Source organism: Phoenix dactylifera, chromosome 6, assembly GCF_051530095.1.
Source record: "Phoenix dactylifera cultivar Ajwa chromosome 6, Ajwa_hap1_PhDact_Kaust_v1.1, whole genome shotgun sequence".
Lineage (NCBI taxonomy): Eukaryota > Viridiplantae > Streptophyta > Magnoliopsida > Arecales > Arecaceae > Phoenix > Phoenix dactylifera.
Window position 1 is genome coordinate 29,786,996 of NC_143195.1, and position 17,716 is coordinate 29,804,711.

The 17,716-nt window shown below is 39.2% G+C and overlaps 2 protein-coding genes across 13 annotated transcripts; both read right to left on the reverse strand.

The window, feature by feature from the left end:
- Positions 1–257: 257 nt before the first annotated feature.
- LOC103702796 (polygalacturonate 4-alpha-galacturonosyltransferase-like) lies at positions 258–8,772 on the reverse strand. 12 transcript variants are annotated; one of them, XR_016395783.1, is made up of 12 exons: positions 8,628–8,767; positions 8,293–8,511; positions 4,518–4,552; positions 4,354–4,413; positions 4,115–4,249; positions 3,915–4,026; positions 3,794–3,837; positions 3,190–3,524; positions 2,762–3,119; positions 2,343–2,642; positions 2,055–2,260; positions 258–677 (listed from the first exon to the last, which is right to left on the reverse strand). XR_016395783.1 is itself a non-coding variant. In XM_039118681.3 (11 exons), the coding sequence occupies exons 2-11, from the start codon at positions 8,489–8,491 to the stop codon at positions 402–404; spliced, it is 2,100 nt and encodes a 699-aa protein (XP_038974609.3). In that variant the 5' UTR covers positions 8,492–8,511; positions 8,606–8,772; the 3' UTR covers positions 258–401. The 12 variants fall into 12 exon arrangements, 10 of the variants coding, with proteins under 10 accessions (XP_038974609.3, XP_038974613.3, XP_038974611.3 ...); XR_016395784.1 differs by having other exon boundaries at positions 8,335–8,511; positions 8,606–8,765; XM_039118681.3 differs by having other exon boundaries at positions 2,055–2,642; positions 8,335–8,511; positions 8,606–8,772.
- A 1,220-nt stretch (positions 8,773–9,992) lies between these two features.
- Positions 9,993–12,417, reverse strand: LOC103702795 (anthocyanin synthase-like). The gene is made up of 2 exons (XM_008785360.5): positions 11,687–12,417; positions 9,993–10,839 (listed from the first exon to the last, which is right to left on the reverse strand). Exons 1-2 carry the CDS (start codon positions 12,199–12,201, stop codon positions 10,272–10,274), a joined length of 1,083 nt encoding a protein of 360 aa, XP_008783582.3. The 5' UTR covers positions 12,202–12,417; the 3' UTR covers positions 9,993–10,271.
- Positions 12,418–17,716: the final 5,299 nt, after the last annotated feature.

Genomic DNA, 17,716 nt, shown 5'->3' on the forward strand with positions numbered 1-17,716 from the left:
CTATCCGTATCGAATACTCTCCAATGGAGAGAGGGTCCAGTGGGGATTGCTACGCGCCCCCCCCCCCCCCCCCCCCCCAAAAAAAAAAAATAAACTAAGAACGACAAGAAGTGAGCTTATGGGATATTCACCCTGTAATATTTACATTGATCTTCTAAGTTCTAATCATGTTCCAAATATGTGCATGCATAATACCGAATAACAATCGACAGCATTCAATAGCCTTGAAGAACATCGTGGAATAGAGAAACAAAATGTGCAGCAAAAAGAAAATGAGATTAAACAGTACGAGTGTAATAATGGCATGCAAAGAATCTAGTATTCCCCAGCTTTACAACACAAGCACCCTCCCTGTTTCAGGGCAGAAGCGCATCCTCCAAGCACAATTATGCCACGTCTAACTATTGACTAAGGTTGCATATCTTGGCATATGGATGGTAGTATTTGATGTATTTGGTCCAGTAACGCCTGTACTTGGTCATTGCAGCCTCCAACCAAGGCTTCATATTCCCATTATAATGGATGACAGCAGCATTCTCAATCTCCGAGCGATCAATGCTTGGATTATACCCCAGCCCAAGAACATGCCATGACTTGTCCAGTGGATGTGTCAAATTGTAGAACGTCAGAAGTCCAGGAGGAAGTGTACCAAGTTTCCATAGAGCCCTGTTCTCATTCTAGCATTAGGAGAGAAATCTAATTAATGCCTAAACCATGAGAATATCATGCACTGTGCATGTTAGTGAATGGATGCAAATGAGATGTACCATTTTTAAAAAAAGAATCTGCTGAATTTCTGAGGTTAAAAAGATGCTATGAAAATAAAATGCCACAAGCAACTATAGTAGACATAAATGAAGCTTTTTTGACAAAATCATTGAAGACAGGGTTGAGCAGTAACCGGTCAGGGAGAGAGATGGTTTTCACACAAGCAGACAAGATTTTCCAGTTACAGTGAGCCTACCACCAATATGCATTTTGCCTTTAACTTTAACCCTACAAATCTACAATATTCACAAATAAGCCTACAGATGATCTATGAACAGATGAGATAAGAAAATGAAATGTTTGGTTCGATTTATGACAGCTTTGCCAGGATGACATGATATTATCAGTAAAAGCCAGATTATGCAATTCACATATATTCAGTGATAACAAGTTTAGGAGCAAGGCACTGGTCTCTACTCTCTATCAACAACCTAAGGATAACACGTAATCGTTTCCTGCCAACATCTCAGGATTCCTTACACGGGAAAGAAAATAGATCAGAAAAATTTCATTGGAAATATATCAGAAAATATGAAACAAAGATATGCCTCTGAAGTAGTATTCACATGTTTAAAAGCTTTTAGGAATTTTAAAGGATATAGCATTGTGATTGTTGTAGATATAGGAAATATAGAGGGTGAACTGGTGAAGATACATGAAACGAGATTTTATGAGGGTGAGAAGATAGAGATTGAGGGTCCAGAAAACTACAAAGGAAAGCTGGTGTATATAAAATGGAGAAAGCTAATGAGTCACAAAAACATGGAAATTACATGATTTGGATGGTCTTCACGGGAGATAAGAGGTGGCCTAGATGATGAGAGGAGGTTGAATAGTCTAAAGATTAAGAAGGCAACATGGAAGAGTAAAAGAAACCTGTAGAAATGTCTGGATCTTTGACAGGAACGTATGACGAGCAAAGATCCATCAAGCAGGTTAAAACATATGAGATAATGTTGATTGGTCAAGATTATGATTACTTTAGGAATCCACATGCACAAACATGCAGATATATGGAGCATGCATAACTAATGTTTTGATCTAGAAACTACAGATGTATGGATAGGGAATTAGATAGGTTCCACTAATAGATACTGCTTATGAGAAAAATACAAAGACATAACAAAATGCATAAAGACAGCTACTGCTCAGTTGATCGATTAAGAGGTCTTAGATATTATCCTACAAACCAGAGTTACCAGACCAAATACAGCATCAGTATTCTATATGAAATACCAATAACTCACAAAGAACAGCATTCAAGCAAGGCTTTTAAGTTAACTTACCAATGACTGCCACTTGTGATAAATCCCAGTAATATCTTTCTTCTTCCAAGCATTAAGATTAAACATATTCATTCCATAGGCCCAGCCACAAGCATTTGGATCAAAGTTCCTGGAAATGTGAGGGTTTGAGAAGTTGAGGTATTTGTCAAACCGATGAAAACTCTGGCCACAAGTCTCTACGGCACCATTTACTTTTCCCTTTAGATCTATAGACCACAAAGCTGTCAAATCCTTCTGAACAACAATGTCATCATCCAGAAACAAGATTTTATTCAATTTAGGATAAACCTGTGGGAGATAGAACCTCAGATGATTTAGCATTGAAAGATATTTTGGGTTCCGGTACTTTAAATTTGAAGAACCTGTAGAGAGAGTTGTATGACCACCAGCTTTGAAATAGTATTCTTTCATCGCAGCAGACTCAAGCTGCCGCAAAACTGGACAATATGATGAGTTCAGCCATTTGAATTCATCCACATTTTCAACATGAATGGTTGCTTTTCCAGGTGGATTCAATAGAAACCACATGTTCATGGCTCCAAAGTTCAGTTTATCAGTAACCAGATGGAAGACATGTTTCTCTGTCTCCTGAAACCAATAAGAATGTTAGTTGCTTAATGCACCCAGGCACACAGAGGAGCGCGGGGGGGGGGGGGGGGGGGGGGGGGGCGGGGGGGTGTGGACGAAAAAGGAAAGAGACCCATTACCTTGGCATTCATGATGGTTGAGTTCACAACGACTGATGCAGCTAAAATGTTGTCAGAAAAGAGTGCATAATGGTAAAGATTTGGATCATCCAATTTCTCACTCCTTGGAAACTTTCTTTTCTCTGGAGGGAGGAGATAGTAAGCTATGCTTAAGTGCATAGATAAGCAGTGGATCCCATTGGGAATTGTTTTTGCCGCCAACTGGCTTAGGAAAGTGCTCTGTTTCTTTAAGCTCCTAACCTGTGTATCTGCTAATTGAAGCATTGCTCTGAGCTTCTGAGTCACTACCTTACAGTCATACAACTGTTCTCTTGCTTTTGACAAGACTTGACCCATTTCTTTTATTCTCTTGGATGCGCTGGAAATAATACATTCCAAGTTAATAATGCACTGGTGCAGAAAGACAGGAAATAGAAAAACAGCCTCACCTGTGATGGAGGTCAGAATCAGCATTGGCTTCTCCAAGAGCACTTTGACTTTCCTTTAGCCGATTCTGTAGTTCCCGATAAAGATCTGTCTTATTTTTCGACTTAGCAATGACTGAATAAACCCTAGCCATGATCATTTGGTCTCGCATCAACCTTACGGTCGAATCAGAATTCTCATTCTCATTATCTTTCCTCCATATGCTATATTTTCCAAGTACTGCAGAGTTTACACCCTTTGAGCGCTGAATGGCAGCATTTTCAAGTTTCACCAATTCTTCATCATCCTGTTTAACCAACTCAAATGCTCTCCTTTCTCGTCTTCTCTCTCTCAATCGCTACAATCCTCAAGATTAAAAAAGACAAATCCAATTAATCGAAGCAGATCTTCCAAAGTATCAAACTCCAAAATATGTGTATGTGTGAGTGCTGTCAAGAAGTGTATCCTATTCTTTATTCTTGTCTTCAGGGGAACCTGGTTCAACAAATCTACTCAAATCAGATATCAAGGACTGTTCCACTTCAAGATAACTTTTCAAAAGCCAAGAAGTTGATGGAGTTGGTGTTAAAACTTAAAAGCATAGCACCGGGAAGAAAAATTAAATACCCGTCGAGCAACTATTACTGGATTATCAAGAAGTTGATGTCCATCTGCATATCAGAAAGACATGAAAATGCTCATTTATAAGTAGAGACATAAACAGTTGAAATGTTATATCAAAAAATACCAGAATCATCTTTAACCCCTTTATCGATTGTTAGCAAATCACCAGCCGCAGCAACATTTTCTGGTTCGACACGGGAAGCATTTTGTGCAACATCTGAAGCTGCCTGAATCGGCTTCAAGAAATTGAAACATGCAGCCAGATCAATAGGCACATTGAGGCTGGAAAACCCCAAAAACTTATATAGAGTAAAATGGAAATACATCTGAAATGGTCAGATTCTGAGAAGCTTCATCCTGCCCACCAATTCTCCATGAAGATGACACATAGTTTTTTCTGGCCGAATCAAGACTCCATGGTCCTAAGTCATGTCTGGTAGCAGAAATGATATCAATTACCTGTGAACATAAAGCAGAGGCATGTGTCTAGTTGAATGTTAACTCATGAAAACTAAACAAAATTCATGAGAAAACTAGAAGAAGACAAACCATTCAACATGTACCTCTTTTGTAAAAATAGATTTCATGTGTTGCATGGCCAATTGTTCCCTCCAATCAACAATCTGCAACAGTATTTATAGAGTTAATATACGTAAGAAAAATGAGTACATTGAGTTGACCCTAAAATTAGTAAAACTATGAAAGTAAGCACTAAATAGTGTGCTACCGGCTTGCTTGAAATGTGTAGAATGCCCTTCCAATCTGCATTGCGAGCAAAGGAATTTTAGATTAGTGGGACTCAGGTGAACGTATTAGAAGAGCCATGTAGAGACACAAAGAGGTCCAATAAGTAGCAGATATTAATGCTTAAAAAGTCTGTTCTCTGACAAAAGTATTGCAAAGACAGACACCTTCAGGAGTCCACTTTTAAAAATCAACAATTATCAGAGTATATACTCCTTTACCCTTTTTATCTTTATAATCAGATAAGCTGCTGACAGTAAGAGCAAATATTTCTCTCCTGAGTACATAAACCTTTTAGACTCTGAAAATCATACAAAATATAGGACATAAAAAAAATCTTCATTCCAAAATACAGAACAAATATATAACTGTATGATAGGAAGTTGGAAGATAAGAAGGTGAATTCATTTCAATGACTTGGTGAACTACTAGAGACTTTAAAGGCCTACATAGCAAGAAAATACAAGAATATTTAGGAAAAGATTTTTGGTACATGGTAACTGATGAGTTGATAACTCAACCCCCTAATAGAAACTGCAAGAAAATTTTCAAAGTAAATACGAATGAGATATAATCTTATTTTCTCATCATTCTGTTAACAAATTATTAGACCAATCTATGAATGCTGCAGAACAACACCACCCTACAAACCTAGTAATAAGCATGGGTACAAGGTTTAGTTTATCCAACATCCAGTGGAGCAAGTTTCAACAAGACCTAACATTAGGACCTTTCTGTGCAAAAATTGAAACTAGATGAAATATTTGCATGTGTTTGTAAACAAGATATTAAATGTACAATATATGCATGTAAGGAAGCATGCACGCTTTTGTGAGTGCATAAGTAGTCATAAGTATGTTGTATATATGTATGAAAGGAATGGCTAATGTTCCTAGAGCAAAATAACTAAAGTAGCTATGACAAAACAAATAGTAAGTAATGGAGATGATGGATTTGGCAGAGGGCATTTGGTAGAAGAGAACTTAAAGGAAGGAAAAAAGAGGTAATGAAATTCCAATTATCATACTTTGGCATCCAAGAAAAAGAAATAAAGAGAAGAAATGATAGCAAATACTGCTCAAGATTGTCTAATGTTGTCAAGTACTTTGACTTAATAAAAGAATATCTCTATGCTCACCTTCTGTTCCCCCAACTGGCATCAACAATATCCACCCCCCCCCCAAAAAAAAAAGATAGAGATAGAGATAGAGAGAGAGAGAGAGAGAGAGAGAGAGAGGGGGGGGGGGGGTCACACCATTGTCCACTATGATGGTTATTAAAAGTTGAACTGACAAGTAGTTTTATGTCATCCTCAACATATTTGCTAGGATTAATGAAACAATTACCAAGAAAAAGAGGAAAGTTTATGACTAGTTTCAACTTAAGTGGTCATTGCTATATGAATTACAATAAGCAAAATCAACGCATGCTAAACTATAAGTTCCGGTATTACCGTCTCTTAAAGAACATTCACTTCATAAAGGAAATGAAGTATTGGATAACAATACAAATTGTTCTGAATATCTATGTTTATCATCAACTGCACATATATAAATCCTACATTTTGGAGCTATATAATAGGCATCCAACTCAGGCAGGTTTCATCTGATTATACGCCAACCTAGGCCCAGCTTGATTTCCTCTGCTCATCCAAACTTGCTTAAACTGACTAAAACACTGATCACCAACCACAATATGGAACCTATTTGAACCCCATTCTGTATTCTTCCACCAAAGCACAATTCAGGTTGAAGGGAATCAAGTCAGATTGTATCAGGAAAGATGTAATTGTTTGAGAGATTTTGAGTGGAATACAAACTAAAATATATGATAAATTTTCTCATGACTGGATTTAATTCAATGTAGTCTGCATGATTTCTAACATATGGTCTATATGTTATGCTTAAATAGAGAATTTCAATGTTTCATATAAGCATGGATTAGCATGCGTGAGGGTTGTAGTATAGTGATTACAGATGATATCTAGTTAGGTTACGTACAGAGCAGTATGACATCAATTTGGACTGGATTTGGGGAAGGCCAGCATGTCCAAGCTCTTAACCCTAACCCAGCACCAAACTATAACTGGGTATGATATTCCCTAGCCCATAATCCTCCCAATGTTGGGTAAATACGTTTAGCTCATCCTAGAATTTGGATTAGATAATGTCAAGTTTGTACTAAAACAGCCCAAGTTGAACAATACTAAATCAAAACATAAAAACAGCTTTTTAACATTAAAATATAGAAAATTATTTACATTTTTTTAATTAATATGTTTCAAAAGTTATACATATTATAAAAAATGAAAAGCATTGGCATGTAGTGAAATAAACAGAGGATAATTTTAAATGCTTATATTGACACTTTATGAGTGCCTTGCTGAAAAGAACAAAGGGCATGATAAGTTGCTAGAAAGTTTTCAGCGGCATGTTCGGAAGGTGACACCCGTTGTTGTTAAAATCTTATGATTCACGATTCGATCTAATAACCCATTTTTAAATTATTTATTACTAATAAGTGCAAGCTTGTTATTGAAGTTTATGGACAAATTTTCATATTTTATAAATGTAGCTTAAAAGTTCTACCTTGTTTCTCTCTAAAACATTGTAATTAAAATGATAATTGAATTGATAAGTAATATATAAATATCTTGAATAACTAAACACAATGTTTGTTCCATTAGACATGCTAAGTATAGGCTTATCCTGGTGGACACTAGGTTCATGAATGCCTTTTTATTCTTCATTCATCCACTCTATATTTGACTTGTAGTTCAATTTCTATATTTCTTAAATAATTTTAAAAATATAGAAAGAAATTAGAAAAATCTTATGATCTGCAATTAGATTCATGACTTGGTTCAATCCAACCCACTCTACAATTTACAGCTCGATCACAATCTTAACAATATTGGTGACATCATCATGCATGGCCAAATTAATCGTCAAGGAATGTCTCATCAAGTCTAAGGGTCTTAATCAGAATTATCTACAGAGTTAGAAACCCAAAGAAACAAGTGTCATTATTGAAGGAGAAAAGATAAATTTAAAAAAAGAAAAAAAAGAAAAGCCTACTTCAATGAAGTTTCATGCATTAAAAAAAAAATATATGTGACGAGACTGATAATCTAGAATCAAGCTTAAAGATGCCAACAATAAATCCTCTAGCATGAAATCTTAAAAGCATTAAACTTCTACATGTCAAATTGCTGGTTCACTTTTCATATCCATTTGCTTAATCTTCTATTGTTTTGAAATTTAACCCTTAGCACCCAAAAAAAAAAAATCTTGAAACCCCACAAAAGTCAGGTAGCAATGAAAAAAGGTTGTTGCTCACAAATCTACTTCCCAGCATATTCTTTCAACCAAGTGCACCTTAATCATAAATTTCCTTCAACAATTCATTTATTACATTTGTTGCAGGCAGCATGTCTCACTTGAATATGTAGGTATATGTATATTTTTATGTATATAGGGTCAGCTTTCGACTACTCATTCATCAAGAACTTGTATTTAGGCTACCTTAGTTTTATTTCAAGCTTTTTCGCATCCTTCTTATAAATTTCATCCATGTTTCCTTATGTGTTCCCAAAGTGGAGTCACAGAGCCTCTCAAAAGAATAGTAAACTTCCCAGAAGGAAGTCAGAGAGCTTGGATTATGCACGTAGATCCCATTTTTATAGTAATAGAGATTCTCAACTCAAAAAATTTCTGTGGTTTAATTAGCTATATGATCTTCTTTCGTCGGCTACATACCCCATCCCCGAGCAAGATATTCGGGAGATAGAACCGACTCACCGGCCACGACGGATGTGCGGATGCCACGCGCCGCCAAGAAGAACAGCGGCGAGAGAAAGGAGAGGAGGAGGAGGTGGAGCACGGCGAGTTTGGCGACGACGCCGCCGCGGCTCCTCTGGATCCCGCCGGACGCGGCAGGGAGCTTGGAGGGGCGCATTGGCGAAATCGACCCGAGCCCTAAAGAAAGTCGGAAGAGAAAAGGGAAGGGATTAGAGGAAGAACAAAGTGGGATTTTTAAGTTGGGAAAGAACTAATGGTGCCGGAGAATCACCGTCAGAGTTTAATTCCGCTACCTGGAGTGGAGGGGAGATGAGATTGGAGAAGGAGGAGCGGCGGGGAACGAGATGGCTGTGATGCGAATGAATGAAGCTATCAAGGAAGGAACTGAAAAGCGGAAACGGGAAATCAGAGCGGTGAAAGGCTTCGGGGGGCCACTCGAAAGAGAAAGGGATTTACCAAAAAAAAAAAAAGAGAAAGGGATTGGGTTGCATCTTTCGTGGAAATAAAGGATTGATCTTCTTTCGCGACATAGACCGTTGGATCGCGACCCGCACAGCTCTCAAAGCACTCCAAACTTCCTTTAGTCATCCGCTGCACGGCTCTCAAAGCGGTCCTTGGATGGTTTAACGGTGGATTTGTGAGAAGGAAGGTGAATCGTTCTTTCGTGCAAAAGATACAACCTCCGGTAAATCATCTGAGTAGGTGACAACAAGATGATTTGACGGTCTGGAGTGTGGACTCGGATGATGCCATCAGACTAGCGATGGTATAAGCATTTTCCAATCTTATATATATTTTTTATAAAATAAAATATTTTTTTATAAAATAAAAATGTTTAGTTATTATTTTTATAAAATAAAAAATTGGCTTTTTTTATTGATTCCTTAACAACATTCATCGAAAAGTAAAATATAACGTAAAATAAAATTAATTGAATTAGTGTAAAAGGAACTAGCATTATTTCACATGTGCAAGAACCAATATCATTATTATTATTATTTTACTTCCATGTCTTGAGGCATATAAAATTCTGCCAAAAAAAACCTTCCTAACTAGAGAATTTATTTATAAAAAATATGAAGAGAATAAGTATTCGGATTAAAAAAAAGGAAAAAAAGAGAAACTAAATAGGAAAAGGATCAAGAAAACCTTTCCAACTTATTATCAAAGCATGCATAATTAAATTAACTAAGGATTCATTTGGTTGAAGATAATCTGATTCCACAAGAAATTTTTGGGCTTCCTCGAGATTGGATATCGGAACTAGGATGCATCTTTTAATATATATGATGACTTCTGAAAAATATTATCCAATGCACCTTTTGATAGCTCTCTCATAAAAGAAACAAAGCACGATCCTTAAATTGGTAGTGCATCTATCCATCCGTAAGGTGAGACCGTGAGAGGATGAGGATGGACATGAAGAAATCAGCAGAGATGGAAGCATGCCTTCAGCACTATGATGGCAAAAAATGATTCCATTCCTCTCCAGAGTTCAAAACACAGGAGTCCACGCAGATTGGAAGATGTGTTTAACTGTTCATTTCATTTGGTGTTTGACTGCCTTACCACGACGAGGTCAGTAGCGACGACTGGTAGTTACCCAGCTAACAAGGCCCAAGTCTATGTGGAGCATCCAATCATCGACAAGCATGCAATTTGATAGCTTTAGTTTATTATTTTATATTTTTTATTTCGAAAGATTCAAACTCGAGCACGACATCAAGCTTCATAAGGACGTGAGGGTTATTATAGTAGAACATTCACGTAGCAACCAAGAAGGCAAAAGCTGACCACAACACGACAAAGAGTAGTTTGACCCCCTAGACGACGACAACATAAGTGACAAAAGGTTCACGACTCAACTCGGCCGCATATCACAAGGCAAGAGAAATGGCTTGGACTTTGGAGTTCGAAAAGAGTACTGCAGTGCAACCTCACTTCGGAGAGGCGACGTCCTCCTGGGACTTCTTGAAGAGCTTGTACTGGATGTGCTGAGCAAAGGTGCGAGGGGGGAACTTGGCCGGGATCTGGTCGGTCACAAGCTCCGGGAGTGGCTTGAGCACGATCTTCTCCTTGGGAGGCTCGCAGAAGACCGCCCACGAGATCCGGACCTTCTCCTTGTTGACGAGGCCCCGGTGGAGGATGCTCTTGTAGTTGCCATTGCTCAGGATCTCAAGGGTGTCGCCGATGTGCACGATCATGGAGTCCGGGACGCACTTGGCGGTGACCCACTTGTTGTCCTTGTAGACCTGCAGCCCGGGCACCATGTTGTGGAGGATGAAGGAGAGCGAGCTCACATCGGTGTGAGCCTCGACACCGAGGGCGAGGTCGGGCTGCGGGCACTTGGGGTAGTAGTTGATCTTCATCTGGAGAAGGAGGTCCTCTATGCCGCCAAGTTCCTTCTCCAGCTTCCCCTCTTCCAGTCCCAGACCCAGGGAAAGAATTACCAGCATCTTGGACGCCACCCCCCTTAGCCGTTCGGCAAACTCCTTTGTCACCTCACTGCACCAATGATCCACATACACATGTTCGACAAGTGAGGAAAACTACACGAGAAAGAAAATAAGGAAGCTAAATACTAATGCATGAAAATTAGAAATTAGAAAGTTCTGCTGTTTCTTCATTAAGTAGATTCATGCAGTTAAAGGTGCCAGCTTAGCCTGTTGGTTTGGATCAGAAAGCTAGAGTTGAGTATTATTACCACTAGGATTTATGGTGGTAAGGTGAAGCATCGTAAAATATGACCGTTCCCAGCCATGACCCATGGCGTTAAGGCTAACTAGGGTTCATGCCAAGTTTGCATCACAGTATAGCCTATTATGTACCCAGAAAAATAAAAACCACAGCATAGAATATTTCTGTAACTAGGAAAACCCTAAGTAAGTAAATTTCCAGATGCGTTTGTTTTTGGCAATCACAGAGTCTAGAGACACACATTTAGTTGTGCTTTAAGAAATGAACGGAATCCCATATAGTACCTCCCACCGGATTGAGAGTTTGAATCCTCGGATTAATTAGCTCAAGTGTGGTAACTTTAAAGACAAAAAAAAAAAAGAGGAAGTCAATCTAACTCAAATAATCCTGCTATCTCAAAATACTTCGCATAGGCAAGTTGTAAGAAATCCCTCACCTGTGAGATGGTCAACCAAGTCTACCGTATTTCCTAACAATTCAGAAATGGTTGCCCATGTTGGCACTTCGAAAAAGAGCCAAGCAAGACTGGTTGGTGGAATACTTCAACCCTTTTTACGTCTTTCTGCGTGTGGGAGAGACAAACATGCACCACCCTAGCTACATCTTAACGTAGGAGAAGTTATAACAAAGAAAAGAATTCTAAAGGGAGGCTTACACGTAGTCGGCAGGGTGCTTGGGCCAGACGGACATGTCGGCCTTGTCATGGGGAAAGATGAGGTGAAAGAAGTAGTCCTCCCACTCCAGCTGCCCGCTCGCATTGTTCGCTAGCTTGCTCCCGTAACCGGCGATCTTCCCCGACGACTGGTCGTTCGCATACTTCTCCTTCTCCTCGACGGGCAAATCAAAGAACTCCTTCCCCACCCTCCTCACCTTCTCGATGAGCTCCAGCGGGATGCCATGGTTGACTATGTGCATCACCCCCCACTCCGACGCCACCCTCCGCACCTCCTCCGCGCACGCCCGCCGCACCGCCTCGTCCTCCGTGTCGAACCCCTTGAGGTCCACCACAGGGATCTGGGGCCCCTCCTCGGCCTTCTTCTCCTCCTCGAATGCGTCTCCGAGGTCGAAACGCTCTGACTCCGGGCGCACGTACTCGGTCGGGATCGCCTCCAGCCCGCTCTTTGCCAGGCTCTCCACTCTCGCCGCCGCCGACGCCACCTTGGCTGCCATCTCTCTCTCTCTCTCTCTCTCTCTCCCACTCTGTAACGCACAAAGGGGAGGGCTTGTAAGTGTTTGAAGTGTTCGAAGGCTGGAATGCTGCTGCTGCTCCAAGAGGAGGGCGTTCCGAGGCGTATATATAGAGGGCTCGGAACATGGAAAACAAGGGGCGCGGGGAGCGGTTTGAGGAGAGCCAGAGCGCCGAGAAGGAGACGGATTGGTGGGACCGGCGCGACTGTCTGGTGGCAAGGACGGGCTCGGGTTGTATCTTTCGCGGGAAAGAATGGTTGATCTTCATTCGCGATATGGACCGTTGGATTGAACACCACACAGCTCGCAAAGCATTTCAAACTCCCCGGCAAAGATCTCGAAGCGATCATTTGGGAATCCAACGGTGGATTCGAGCGAAGTAAGGTGAATCCTTTTTTCGAGTGAAAGATACAACCTCCGTTCTGTACGGAGGCGGGCGACGCGAGGAATCTAGAAGGATGGAAAGAGATGGATTTGACTGGCGGATCGGGCCCGCACGTGGTTTACTACTAAGTTTACCTTTTCCACATCGAAAATCTTTTACGCTCAAAACTGCAATTCATAGATCCAACGTCACTTTCAGTAAAAAAATTAGACCAGCCGAGACAGTGAGAGCGCATGACCACCAACCACGCTCGCTACAACGCTCAATCCACGTCCCGGCTTCTAGATTTGTCCTTTTTTTAATATTATATATATATATATATATATATATATATTGTTTTTAATGATAGCCTTTTTTTTCATTAAATAATGAATTTTATTAACTCAGTGTCATCAAATAATGTTTCTACCACTTTCATGAAAGAGGTTTATACTACTTCAACTAAGATGGATCAAACCAGTTTGAGAGATTTCTCATCTCGCAGGATATGCAATTCGTCCGGCAAACCTCCTTCTCTTTAAACATTTTTGTTTCCCACTTTTGATCATCTACGTGCGTTTGTTATCTAGAAGAACGAAGGTTAGGTTGCCACTGTTGACTCAATGAAAAACAGCAAAGTTTCCAATGAGATCGACATCCCCGTGTATTGCACCTTCCATGTGTGTTTTGGGGAATGAGTGCAATGCGTTCGTGTGCATGTTTTTAGTTGGTTTGGAGTGGGGGGGGGGGGGGGGGGGGGTCGTAAGTGGGTAGGGTGGTAAAAGTAAAAAAATTAAATTTTAGAATTTGTGGAGCTAAATGGGATTCCAAAGCCTGTTACAGAAAATCGGACTTTCGTATCCTCGTTGAAATAATGCATTGCTTTTTTACACCTAAAAATCTATATAATATAACATATATTTTAATGTTTTTTTACATTATATAGAATTTTAGGTGTACGTATAAAAGCAGTGCATTATTTCAATAAGGTTTAAAGTCTGATTTTTCTGAAATGGGCTGTAAAATGTTATATGGCTCCACAAACTTGGACTCCAAAATCCAGTTTGTAAAATTGGATTTTAGTATATTTTTAATTAAATTATATCTATATAGTCTATAGAATATTCTATAGAACTTTAAAGTCCGATTTTGTAATCAGCTCCAATAAACATGGTATTTCCATTAATTAATTAGATTATACAGGCTAGTAAAAAAAAATGAACTTTCCTGGATCGAATACTTCAGGGTGGATCAGTGGATATATCGGAAATTTAAATTTTTCAAGCCGGACTTCATGTTAAAATCGAAAAACCGGTTTTCAAGCTCGGACTTTGCAATGACTAGCGAAAAAATTGGTCATGTCATGTTGGAGCTGCTCGGCGCTTTTTATGCCATGAATGCTGCCATGACAAGAAATTAACTTTTTAAATATTATTTTTTGTTAGAAAAATTTTTTAGACTACTACTTCGATAAAAAAAGCTCTTAACATTTTGGTACGAATCTTAATATTTATTTTTAAATCTGAAAATTTCTAGCTTCATCGCTAAACACAAAGAAGGCAAAGGTACTTGCACCAAAAAAAAAAAAAAGTACAATGAAAAGGCATTATATCTTTTTTATTATATTTTTTTTACGGACCCATTAGATGTAAAAGTAACAGTAAAATTCAAACCAATCAAACCATGCAAAGAACGACTCCATTCTTTGCTGCTTTGAGCAAATCTCTGGACTCACAATTAACTAGCAGAAGAGCTCAGTTTCCTGTTTCAATTAAATATCTCGGGCTACATTTGGGTGAAAAAAAGATTTCAAATTCCTTTCTTTTGCGGGGCGGCTCACCTTGTCAATGCAATCCTCACCTCTCTTTTTTTATTTTTTAATGTTCAAGCTTCCGGCATTGATCATCAATAAGATTGATGTATATCGAAGATCTTTTATGTTAGCATAATTTTTAGAAATCATATAACAACTTATATCAGTTCATATTATTTTTTTGGTTAGCATGATCATGTATCGGTGAGTATTATTTTTCTTTGTTAGTATGATTTCTAAGAAATTATATAACAACTTATATTAGCGAATATTATTTTTTTTTATTAACATGAGCTTGTACCAGCCTTTACTATTATTTTTATATAAAGTCGGAACATAAATATATATAATTCTGAAATATACCGAATATGATGAAACATAGAAATAAAGTTATTTTTTTCTTTTTCACTTCTTCTACAAATATTTTAACACGATGGTTTGCTTGCAGAAAGAGAAGGAAAGACTCAGAGTGAAGGATATTCAGCAATTAAATACCTCCCTTCTAGCTCAATGGGGTTGGAGAATGCTTTCAAAAGAGACTGGCTTATGGAAAAAATAAGTTTCATATGCATATCATAGAAGGGTTAGACAATTACCTGCGTTGTAAAGCCGAATTCATCACTATGTCGGCAACCCTTTTTTGGAGACAAAATTGGTTATGTGAGGCACCTCTTGAAACTATCTTCCCTACTCTCTTCACACTTAGTCAATGAAAGAATGGCATGGTGGCGGGCTATTACAATAGGAGAACCAGAAGATGGAAAATCGGATTGCCTCCTAATGCCTCTTCCGAAACTAGAGCAAAATACTTGCACCTGACGACTCTTTTAGGCATTGTTACCTTGGACCATGAGGAAGACCAAATTAATAAACCTGTAGGTAGGGGTAAGTTCTCAACTGCCTCTACGTTTCATTTTCTAAACATATGTGATTAGTGATCATGATTCCTGTTGAAATCACCACTTGTCCCAAAAGAGGCAGATTTATTTATATATTATATATTTTCTTACACTCTCCTTCAAATGTGGGCTGAACTTTCTTTTAATGGATGACCCCAACATGTGAAATTTTTAATAATAAAATTAAAGAGTGCGGAGACAAGGTTCGAACTAAGGACCTCTACTCTGATTCCATGTTAAAATCACCACTTGTCTCAAAAACTTAAATTGATAAGATGAGGTAGATTTATTGATATTTTTTATATTTTCTTATAATTCCAGATTTATTACGACTGGGGACGGTATATCTTCGATGAGTCTATGAGTCTGTCAGTGGTGCAGAGTTGAGAGCTGCATGGGAGGACATTATCTATATGCTAGATTGGTTCTGAGAGCGGATTGTATCCATCTTGAATGGGGTGCAGAAGGTGAACGGTACTACTGACTAGGTTGTCTTCTTTGCTATGCACTATTTAGGAGAGTTTCACTAGGAGAAGTTCGATTCAACTCCTTATTCCTTTAGTCGAACTTCTTCTTTTTGACTTTTGTGGGGTGTGAGCTTTAAAAAAAAAAAAAAACAGCTTTGCACCAACTGCACGGAGTCTCTTCACTCCTCTGAAAAAAAATCAAATGCTTCTTACGGCTGTGCTGGAAAAATAAGCTCAACACCAGAGAGATCCTCGGCAAGAAACTCGGAAAAGCCTTGGGTGGATGTGCTATTTGTAACCACGCTTCGGAATCTACTCATCGTCTTTTCTCCAACTGCCCATTTCTTCTCAAGCATTCGAGAAGGCCATCTGTGCTGCATTCGGGGTGCTTCATCCTCAGTCATCATTCAAGTATGTATATGTTTGGATTGGATTAAACGGAATCTCTCTAAAAGAGTTCAACATACCTATAATTCTGATGCTCCTGGCAGCCGTCGCATGGTCTTATTGGAGGGAACGCAATGCAAGATTATTTCTCTGAAAATCCTCTCCCTTGGTATCAGTTGCCACCGAGGTGTTGAATACTTTCAATGACTGGTCGTTGCTGTGTAAACGATCAGCACTCGCTGATGACTATGGACAGATATTGACAAAAAGTCAGGAGGCATTCAGAGAAGGCTATCCAACATCCGATACTTGCTTCTCATCCAACCCCATCGAAATCAATCCTTGCCTTCACTATCTAACAACTGTTCTTTGCCATTGCATCACTGTTCTTGATCTCCTTACATAGCGAAGGACCTTTTCTTCTTTGGCTGCTGTATCTCCTACAGTCTTTGGGCTGGTTTTGTCGTTCATCTTTTGATTTACCACTGTAGCTCACTTCCCCTCATCTTTAGATTTATGTTACTGTTTGTCGCCCATCTGTTCTGTCACTATGCTGACAGTTGGAAGGTTTTCTTCTATCTGAAACTCCCTCGTAAACTTTTTTCTTCTTAGTAAACAAGCGGGTGGCGTTTTTTCCACCTCCCTTGTAAACTCTATCCAAGACGTGAGCTCAGAGTCTCTGACTGCTAGGCCGAGGGGTGTGATCTCTGGAACAAGCCCTAATTCATGTTTTAAGCAGGAAGATCCAGTCACAGTCTATGAGTTGACTCATGATGAATGGTCCCCATTGGTAGGTAATTAAACCGGAACCATCCAGTTTGATATCGGAACTAGAAATTAAGAATCCTGACGCAGTGTAGCCCTTCTCAATGCTCTTAAAATCACTCCCAACCTTGTTGAGCATGAGGTTTACAACCACCATGAGATGCTTGCTAGTAGAAGACTATAGTCTTGAGACGATATCCTTTGGGATTTAAGGGGATGAGGTGTGACCATGGAATTGACCTCTTATTGTTATTTTCCCTCGAAACATTAGTAACTTTTTCTGTATTACCCATTACTGTGAGATGATTTACCCAAAATTATGTTGGACGAGTCGGCAAGCAAAAGGTGTATGGGGTTGGTTGGCAGCAAATTAGAAGGTTTGCACGACGCCATGTTGCCCGCTACCTTTTGAAGAAAGGTCATGATGGAATGCGGCCACCAAGATCGGCTATCATTCATTCACATTATAATCCATTTTGACCCATACAAGACATCTGTCGTGCACCTTGAAAACTTACTTGTAGGTTTTTTTTTTTTTTTTTTTGCGCTAAAAACAGAAAAATATATAACGTGTACGGATACAACCAAGAAAATCAAAAAGCAAAACATCACGAAGAAGACTGGGCAACTCCGCCTCCCCCATTCAGAGGTGGTCTTTCGAATGGTTGGCAACAAAAAAAACTACCCAATCTGCAGTCCCATTGACCTCTCTAAATACATGCTTGTCCGAATATTCCTCAGCAGTGGATGATATTTTTAGGTTCTCGCTATAGACTAAGAGATTGTGACAAGGGTATTCTCC